Source organism: Tyto alba, unplaced genomic scaffold, assembly GCF_018691265.1.
Source record: "Tyto alba isolate M040663 unplaced genomic scaffold, T.alba_DEE_v4.0 Super-Scaffold_6, whole genome shotgun sequence".
Taxonomy (NCBI): Eukaryota; Metazoa; Chordata; class Aves; order Strigiformes; family Tytonidae; genus Tyto; species Tyto alba.
Window position 1 is genome coordinate 16,947,383 of NW_024881327.1, and position 10,184 is coordinate 16,957,566.

The following is a 10,184-nucleotide window of genomic DNA, read 5'->3' on the forward strand; positions in this document are numbered from 1 at the left end:
ATCATTAGGTCAGATTTAAAATAGTTTTAAAATAATAATAATAAAAAGATATCTCTCAGCTGAGGTAGCATCCAAGATAAATGGAGCTCAAAGAAGCACACCTATTTTCATTGTAAAAAGCAAATCACAGAATCACAGCACAAAGAAGACCGTTCTGTACTTTATTGCTGTCTGTCTGTGTAAAGAGGCCCCAATGCCACTTTCAGGGATGCCCTTTAGAACAGGCAAATACATTTTCATTTGTTATTCCCATTCAAATACAAAACTAAAAATCCTTACATAAATATAAACTTCTTAAAACCATCTGGGACAATTGACCAATACTACTTTTGCATATTCACATAATCCTAAAGGTTTGACTATGAAATTAAATGAAGGTGCAGCTATGGCAACCCCTCCCAGCTATGTGGCTTCTTTCCAGTTATTGTTACCATACCACTGTTACAATTATTGTTACCATAATAGCATACTCCTGCTATTGTTACCCTATCACCATTAATGCAGTCTAGGTACATGCTACTGTCACACCACCATTTCAATAACCTTAAGTTTAATTAATGCCCCAGATGCCTGTGTAGTCCCTCCAGTTCAGTTTGAAACTTTCAGCAAACAGTAAAATAAATAAATAAAATAATTCTTTAAATACTTCACCTTCTCAGGTTGACAGCGTATACTCACCACACCGTCCTATTTCAAAACTACCTAAGGAACAAGAGCCAGAGCCTAAATGCATTGTAGGAGTTATTAAAATATGCACAGACGGTACAAGAAGCTAAAGTTTCAAGTCACTGCTGTCATGCAACTGCTCACCCTTCTCCTTGCTGCAGGTACTCTGAGCATCCCTGCCAAACCGCAGGCGCTCCAGGGGCAGGAGGGCCCATTCCCCCCGTCCCACCTTAAGCAGACAGAGAACTGAAATACCAGGTTGTTTTCTTCAGCATCATGCCACTCAGATGGAGAGAGGGCACCGAGGGATGCCCTGCCTCCTGTGGGGTGCGGCTGCAAGGGGGTCCCCTCCTCGGGGCAACCACCCCTGTGCTGCAGGAAATCCGAAGGAGGTGGTCTATGGGCAGGATTCACTCCCATCCCACTGAGCAGACGGTTCAGCTGAAAAGTATTAATCTGGGCCCTGTAAGCTTGTTAAATAATGAACTTTACCCTTAGGCTGGAAGAAAAAAAAAAAACGGGGGGGGGGGGGGTGAGGAGGGCGGTGGAGGCAGTGCTGCACAAACTTATCAGTGCTCACTTGCTGCAGAAATTGCCCTTGCAAGAGCTGTGTATGAAAAACTACTGCTATTTATATCTGTAACACTTCCAAGTTGCTGCAAATCTCTAGGACAATAGTAATGCATAACACTTACGTGAATAAAAACACAATACCCTTATCTTCTGCCCAGCTTTTCCTCCTGTGTTGGAGAACCCCCAACTTCATCCATGCTTTTAAAAATGTTTCTAAAGTTGAAGTTCTTAAAATAGTAAGGAGAAATTAATATACTGTGTAGAGTTGACCCAAAAGGCTGTATGACCTGCACGTAGACATCAGTTTAAGATGCAGCAGTATGGCATATGGATGGAAAGTAAAAACAGAGGAAGCATAACATCTATGAACACAAACTCAAGTGATTTTTCACAATAGTTAAGAAAGTTCATGCAGATGACTTTTTACTGACAATATAATAATATTTTCCTTCAATTACTTACAGTTTACTTATTCCTTTCATAATTACTTCAGGCATTCATCTCAACATTCTCTCATCACAGGAACAAATATGCATAGTACTCTCTCACTTGAACAGTTCCAGCAAAAGCAACAAACTTGTAACTGAAGACTTCCAACATGACTAAATCTGCTTGGATCCAGAGTCATTCTCTCTCTCTCTCTACTACTCACCAGTAGTCAGGCACAAAAACATTTTTCTGTTAAGTAATTGCTTAACACATTCTATCCCACTCACTTCCCAGTCTATTGACCTTTCTTCCTCAGGTTTGCTGACAGTTCCCTTTTTTTCCAGGGAGCACTTGCACTTCTACACAATGCACTACTGAGTGACTGTCCACAGCACGTACATGGGAACACACAGAATCGTTTAAATGCATATCTTCACTATCAGCAGGTCTTCTCAATGTACAAAACATGCAACATGCTCCAGTTTGGAATCTTTCTACCTTTTCAGCATAAGCTGTTCTGAGGCTTTACAACTCAAACATCAGATTTACCCAGTAAATAACTGGCTTACAGTCATGGGCTAGAAAGAGTTGAGGTATTTTTGCCCTTCACTAAATTCTATAGGGCTTTTATAAATAGTCTAAGTGATAAGAGTGACCAGCTGAATTGATTTTGTGTTCCAAGTTTTAAATACTTAAGTTTGAAAAATACTTGATAAACATTTAAGCAATATGGTCACTGACAGCATATTAGCATTCAGAACATTGCAATGTAAGCATTTGTCTGTAACTGAAATATTTTGAGAATATACAGTATACTTAGTAACCTTTTCCATGCAAAATATTATTTGAAAAGCATGAATTTGGTGAGCGACGTATGGTCTACAACAGTTTGAATACATGAAATAAGTATGTCTAGGGCACACTGTCAAAACTTGACTTTCTATGCAGTTACAGTAAAATCTACCAAACTTCTATTCAGTAAAACAAACAGCATAGGGGGAAAAAAAATATCAGAATATCATCTTAACTTTTAATCCACACATTCCTCCCTGCCCCATAATGAAATGAATAATGAATGAGCTGGTTCATGATTGCTTTCAGTAAGTATGTCAGAAATCTTTAAAACAATGAGATGAGGGCAAGAGTTGTTATAAACTCAGACATCAAAGATCTTCCTAATAATGCCATATACTTATACAACCACATACTATGCATCATTTTTATGCATCAGCATACCAGGAACTGCAAAACCACAAGTACCAAAGGTAGCTGAATTCTACGTTACGAAACTTCCTATGCAAACACCAATGAACACAGAATTGGAAGTATTTGTGACTGGAATCTGAGAATTTAAGCCCAACCTTCACCGTGTGGCTGGGCAGAATGAAAATTCTCAGACTCGAGCGTCACCTTACATCTCCCGTCAACTCTATCACGCAGCAGCACCTCATCCAAGGTGTCAGTAACCCCAAGCGACTTTTCAACAACCGGCACGTCTCGGGTTTTGTTGTCACCGTCCCCCCCCCCCCCCCCCCCGCCTCCTTCGCCGCTTCGTTCCCGTACGCAGCTGTTCCCCGGGCTGCTTCTCAGCCCCCCCGCACCGTTCCACCCGTCCCAGCCGGCCGCAGGACCCCGCAGCTCCCCCGGGGGGGGCAGCCCCCGGTACCCCCGCGCCCCGGCCGGGACCGGCTGAAGCCCGCGGGGCGCTGCCCTGGCCCAGCTCGGCGGCCAACGGCGGGACCGGGACCGGGACGCCCCAGCACCACGGCAGGAGCTGAGCCCTTGGGCTGCCTCTGCTGATCAGGTGTTTTGCCTTTCTTTCTAAATAGCTGCTCCCCGTGCGACCTTCCCTCCAGCAACCCTCAAAACCCAGACTTTTTGTTTTTTTTTTTTTTTTTTTTTTTTTTTTGTCGTTTCCCTCCCACCCCCCCCCGTCCTTAAATCCTCCCCCTACTTTTAAAGAACCTCCCCAACTTAAAAAGCCTTCTCCCAAATATTTGCCTCGGTGGGATTTCCAAGCGGTCCGTTCAACCGGACTCGGAGCCACACGCCCAGAGGAGCGAGCCGGCATCTGCCTCGGGGGCCGGGGTTGGGGTTTTACCTTCGCCTCCCCCGCGTCGGGCTCCTCCTCGTAGTACCCCTGGCCGGACTCGTAGGCGGCGGCGGCGGGCGGCTGCCGGGGCCCGAGGAGCACGGCGCCGGCAGCCAGGCAGCAGCCCAGGGAGAGCACCCCCAGCAAGTGCATCGTGCAAAGATGGCAGGGCGGGCGCGGAGCGGGGCCGCGGGGCAGCTGGAGGAACGCAGGCGAAGTTGCGAGGCTCCTTCTCTTCCTCTCTCCCCCTTCTTTCGCCGTCCTCTCCCCCCTCCCTCCCCTCGCAATATCCAAGGCGGTAAAATCCGTGGGATGCAGAAGATGCGGTAGCGGTAGCAGCAGCTCCTAGACGCCTGCAGGGGAGTTCCCAACTTTCCCAGCCGCTCGGCAAATTCTCACCAAAGTTATCCGGAGTTTGCCAGGTAAAAAACCCACCAGGAAACCGGACATCCGAGGCTGCGCTCACTCAGGAGCAGGGGAGGTGGAAAGCGCAGCGAGGAGGAGGAGGGAAGGGAAGGGAAGGGACGGGACGGGGGGAGAGCGAGCGGCAGAGCAGGACCGAGCGGCCGGTCGCAGCCGGGGAGCTCCCTTCGCCCTCCCGCGGGGGCCGGGCCGGGGGGCTCCGCTCCGCGCCGCTCCGCCCGCCGCGGAGGTGGCTCCGGACGCCTGTCAGCGGCAGCGCGGCCGGGGGGTGCGCGGCGGCGGGGGCCGCGCATGGCGAAAGCGCCCTCTGCCTGCGCCTCTGCGCGGCGAGAGGGGCCGGCGGCGGCCGCCTTCCTCCTCCTCCGCCTCCTCCTCCTCCTCCTCCTCCCTCCTCGCCGCCGCGGCGCCGCCTGCCGCCGGCGCCCGGGGGAGCGGAGGGCCCGGGGGGAGCGGGCGGGCCCGGGGCTGGGCTCCGAGAGGGGGGAGCCTGCTGCGGGTCCCGGCCCCGAGGGGAACGCCGAGGGCCCGGCGGCTGGCGTTCCGCCCCGAAACCGGCGGGTCCGGTTGGGTGAAACGCCCGCGGAGCCCGCCTGAAAGCGTGCGGGGAAAGTGCTGCTGAGCCTCATCAGCTACTTGTCGAGCCGTGTTGGCAGCTCCGCTCGAGAGAGGAGAGCAGGGCTGTAGCTTTATTTTGGCCAAGCAGAAAGGGTTTTGCCATTTTAGAAACAGGGTGCCCCAGAGAGTACCATAGTTATTTGTAGCCTTCTTATCGATGACATCTTGGAGCCATCTTTGAACAGAGGTTACAGCCCATTCACTTGCTAGTTACACCGTAACGGTGATTAAAAGTTAACAAAAACAAACAAACAAAAGAAGACAAACAGTAAAACCAAAAAAAGATTGCACAGTGCTAACAAATTAGCACACTAGAGCCTGCACAAATCTTAGCTATGCAAAAGGAAAAAGTTATATTCCCTGTACTATTATTTTCCCTCAATGTGAACAGCATTATTGAACCTTGTGTCGGTGTTTAGAATGCATTTCAAATTGTTCTGCATCACTTGCATACCTCTTTTGGTAATGAGACTGTATGGGAACAAACTGTAGGGGCCGATCCCCGGCTGCCTTGGCTGGACGCTGGCACTCCACTCATGCTACACCACTCGTACTCTTCAGGAATCCCCTTATGTCACACGAGTCGGGGAATGACATTCTGGGGGTCAAGTGTAAAGGTGTCTCTAGGAGGCCTTTAGGTACCTCCTTTTTGATTTATTTCTTATCACTTTCAAGATTGTATTTCGGCTTGCTGCTACACAAATAAAGGAAGTAATCACTTCATTTGCAATCAGAATGAAAGCTAAAGTTTAAATAACGTGCATTTTTAAACTTTCTAGTAACTATAAAAACTTATTGAAGCACTAACAGTTTTTTACATCTTCACAACACAGTGAAGCAATGGAGTCAAGACAATGGTAGAAGTTAAACAGAACAGCTATGAAGATATGAAATAGTGTACATAATTTAAGAAGCCTATTGTTCTTCAGTAGACCCTTACAGCACTGCACATCAAAGCAGAGGATTAAAGCCTGAAGAGAGCATAGTCCAGGATGTAAGACCCATCTAAATAGACATTCTGCATTACTGAGCTGAGTTTAAACATGTTAAAATCTCTCAGAAACATCACAGGCTGATGTAGAAAGCAAGTTCTTTTGCAGCATGTTAATAAAACCCACCTGACAAATCATGCAGAGATTTCATATTATTTCAATAACTGAGTGCCACGCAAGTTACTCCCTGTAACCAAATCACAAAACAGGATGGAACATATCTCTCCTGCAGTGCCATCTTAATATCAGCTGGCATCATTATTTATTTCCCCAGTTCCCCTGCACTTCCATTCTGTCCCTTTCCCTCCCACCATAGGGGAGGGGACATCATCATAGAACATCCATCACAGGATCAAATGCTTTTATGCAAGAGGGCATTCTCACCAACCGCTCTGTATAGCAAGTTTAAAGTGTCATAACTGAAAGCCAGTAATCATAGTCATAGTGCCTCAAGCCACAGTCTAATCATAAGGTTTTTAAAATAAAGCGGTTGAAATCTATAATGCTTCATATCTTATGTTTACAAAGAAATAAATAGTCCATTGGCTCTGGCACACCTTTAAGATTTTCCTCAATTCAGGCGGTATTTCTTTCCATCCCATAAAAGATGTCTAATTTAAAGGCTTGATGATTTAAAAATCTTTTCTCCTTTCCCCACCACCTAATGATTAATATTCCTCCTCTTGTCTTCAAATTAAGCAGAAATTAGAACTTTAAATTGTCCTGTAGTCCAAGTGGCACTCAGTACACTGACAGTGAACCGACCTTATAAACACAAATAACTAGAGATATCCCTAATAGTGTAGAGATATAGACCTAGGTCTTGCCCTGTTATGTTTCAGTGGCAACAATAGTTACTACCAACAAACAAAGGAATTTTTTAAGAAACATGGATGTGTTTCAATACCCATTTCTTATCTCCATTCATTAACAGTATGAAGTCAGAGAGGAACTGCTATAAGAAACGTGAGCTGAGACTGGGGAACAGAAGAGTGACAATAGCAGCAAGGAAAATCAGTAGCATGCTATCGCAATTTGGTCTATTTGCTTATTGTAGAATTAAATGCTAATTTCAAGTGTTTTCTTTCCACAGAATGCAATTTCCATTCTCGCTATATTTACATTTTTGTGTTTCATTCAAACCAATCTCCTTTGCATTCTCCTCTTAAATAGACATATAGAGGCATGCCCAAGAGTTACAATCATGGATAGCATGGTTTGGTTTTGTTTCAATACACATAGTCTTCCTGGTGAGTTTCAGTGGAATTTATGCTTAACTTAAAGGTAGAAAACATTGTTCCCTGAGTGCAGCAACTCAAAAGACTGTGGAAGTGCCATTCTGGAGTCATTCCAAAAGATGAAGGCACTGTAGTGAGCCATAGTTCTTCTACAGATAGGACTCCCCCATATTTTCTCTAATGCTTAAAAGCATGGGGAAAAAAACAATATTGATCAGTGTGTTAAATATCAAAGCCCCATGTAAATATGTAATTGAGCGTGGTATGTATAGGGAAGAACGAAAAAAAAAGAAAAGTCATTTCAGATTCAGTGCCAAACTACTCGAAGAGCTGCTCACTAATGCATTTTCTGCCAACTGGACCTTTCAATCCCAAGTTTTATTACTCATTTCTTATCATATTGCTTATCCACTTGAAGTAACCAGTTCGACTGAATACTTAGCTACAGAAAAAGGATGGTGCAGTGCATTTCAGGCTGCAGTCCACTTCTCTCTCAAACCCTTTTATTTATATATATCACCTATGTGATTTAGTGGATAACATTTAGGAGTACTGCAGTTTTACTGATTGTGTGCATAATGGCCTTCCTCACTCCTCACAAGCAAATTTAAAAACGTATCTTTTTTTTTTTTTTTTTTTTTTTTTTGTATGGGACCTCACATAATATTTCCTTATATGATCCTAGAAAAGGATCTAAGCATGGTGGCTTGAACATCATCAAAAGCAACTGAAAAATTTCCCTTGACTTTGATCAGATATCCTCACTGTAAAACTTAACACATGGGAAACTGTTCTACACCACACCTCCAGCCAGGAGTCCTGAGATGTAGCTTTATCCATTCATTTTCTCTAAAAATATTGCCAGGATCAATAACTTGAAATCAATGAGGAGGACATCACTGCTGCAAAATCATTTTATTCAATGCTTGACCTAGCAACCTGCACCTTGTTATCTAGAAATTTCTCTTTCATTTGGTATAAAAGTTTGTCCTTCTTGAAAATTAATTAACAAGACAAGAATCCTTAGTCTTTAACCCTTTGACACTGGTTGATTTTCAGGGATTACAGGATTATTGGGATTTCTTTGTTCTCAGGGATTCTCCTTCTGAACTGTTAAAATCAAGACTATTGGCATCTAACAGAATTTCTCTATGCTACAGACTGGATGGCTGCAATAGCATAAAACCCTTGCAACCCTTGCTATAATAAGGGGTTAGTATGATGCAAAATTGGACAGCACAAGGCAGCATCTCAAGAAAGGTGTTTGAATTCCCCAAAGAAAATTACGTATTTCTAAAGATGTCCTAAATTTAGAACAGAGAAAGCCCTAGCCCACATTTTATTCAGCTGTCTTACATTAGGATCTTTCTCTCTACTATAGTTTTTCTTCCCTCATGTAATGCAAGGTCTCACACAAGAACAGGTATGCAGAGAATACTGATTTAACATCCTGTAATCTAATTAATCTTTCCATGCAGTGATTATATTAATTGTTACAACCTCTGACTACAAACAATAAAATGACTTATTGTAAATTTATGCTGCCTCTTAACTGAAAGTTGTGCACAATCTAAACTGTGTAAAACTGAAGCCACGTCACTATGTAAATAAATTTAGATTCAACAAAACGTATTAGGACTTAACAGCACACTATCATTAACGTATTAGGACTTAACAGCACACTATCATTACACATACAAAATCTTATCATGCTACGTACCTTCCTGCAGTAGTCTTCCAAGTGACAGTCTATGAGATAAAGAATGCATGCAAAATCTTTTTTCCCCAATTATAGTTATAAAATTTTGGAATGCAACAGAACAAAACAGTCCTAAATCCATTCAAGAGACATTTCTGTATAGTTGCCAAAACAATGGCAACAGTAATTATTTCTATAAAGAGATGTAGTTTCCACTCATATATTTTTGCTGCATTCCCCCTTTTTTCTTCAGTGCTTCAAACCTTCTGTTCAATATTTTGTCTGTTCTGGAAATTAAGAGTATGCTAAACCATTCAAATGCAAATTGCTGAAGTATTCCAACTTCAAAAAAAAAAATTGTTAAACAGTAATGAGACAAATTCATTTCCAAGCCCAGAATAGCGTAATGTATTATTACTGATGATGATCCTAATTTTTCCTAATAATTAATAGGTCTTTCTTACCAAAGTCATTTCTTCTATTCTTTTTATAATAGCTTTTACATATTTGAACACTTACCCTTCCTTACTTAGTCATCTTGTTAAAACAAGATAAATAAAATCAGTTTTCCCCACATTTCTCTGTAGGTTTTTATTTTCTAAAGTTCTGCTTATCCTTACAACTATCATTTGCATAATCTTTAGTTGATCCAGGGGTTCTTTGAAAGATGATACCCAACACTGAAAAAGAGTACTTCAAAACTGACCCGTGTTGAGCAGAACAAAGGGGAGCAGGAAAAAAAAAAAAAAAAAAACAAAACAAAAACAAACAAACCAAAACAACAACCCATTCTTCTGCATGTATGTTCCTATATGGTATTTGCCTATTAGATTCATGTTCAGTTTGCAATTAGCTGTAATTCCTGGATTTTTTTTTTTGAGGATTTTCTATCCAGCACGATATTCCCTTTCCTGTACTTGTAGGTCTGACTCTTCCAAGTGGAGCGCTCATGTTTCCCAACAGACTGGGATCCACTATCTGCTATTTTTTTCCAGTCATTTATTTACCTTGTCAAAATTATTTCCAATTTTAATCCTACCTGTCTGTGTTGTCCTTGCTAGCAAGGTCTTGTCTGTAAATGTAACAAAGTAAAGTTGTATTCCCTTGATTCCTTGATGTCAGCAAAAGCACTGTTAGTGACTTATCGCAAGGTTTGGCTGGTGGTCAAAACTTCCCTTCTGAGGAGCTGGTTCAGACTGCAAGGTTTGATTCAGCCTTACTGACTCAGAAACCAAAAATGCCAAAATGTGGGGATATTCAGATCTGAGATTCCATCTTAGGCTCATCTTCATTTTTCAAATAGTTGAAAATAGATGGAGATGGAGATTAGTTTAAAAATTATGAGAGAGGTTTATGGTATGTTCTTTTGATTTGGGTTTCTCTGGTGGTTTTGTTTGTTTGTTTTGATTTGTTTTTCCTTGATACACCAGGTGGTGAACTTCTGGAATTTGTTGTTA

At 42.9% G+C, this 10,184-nt stretch overlaps 1 protein-coding gene across 1 annotated transcript in view; it reads right to left on the reverse strand.

Annotated features, from left to right (window-relative positions):
* The window catches only part of VEGFC (vascular endothelial growth factor C), an 80,203-nt gene extending 75,692 nt beyond the window's left edge, over positions 1-4,511 (reverse strand). The window contains exon 1 of the mRNA XM_042808435.1: positions 3,770-4,511. Within this exon, the coding sequence (XP_042664369.1) occupies positions 3,770-3,913 (144 nt within the window). The 5' untranslated portion in view covers positions 3,914-4,511. The remainder of the gene's footprint in view (positions 1-3,769) is intronic.
* Between the last annotated feature and the right edge of the window lie 5,673 nt (positions 4,512-10,184).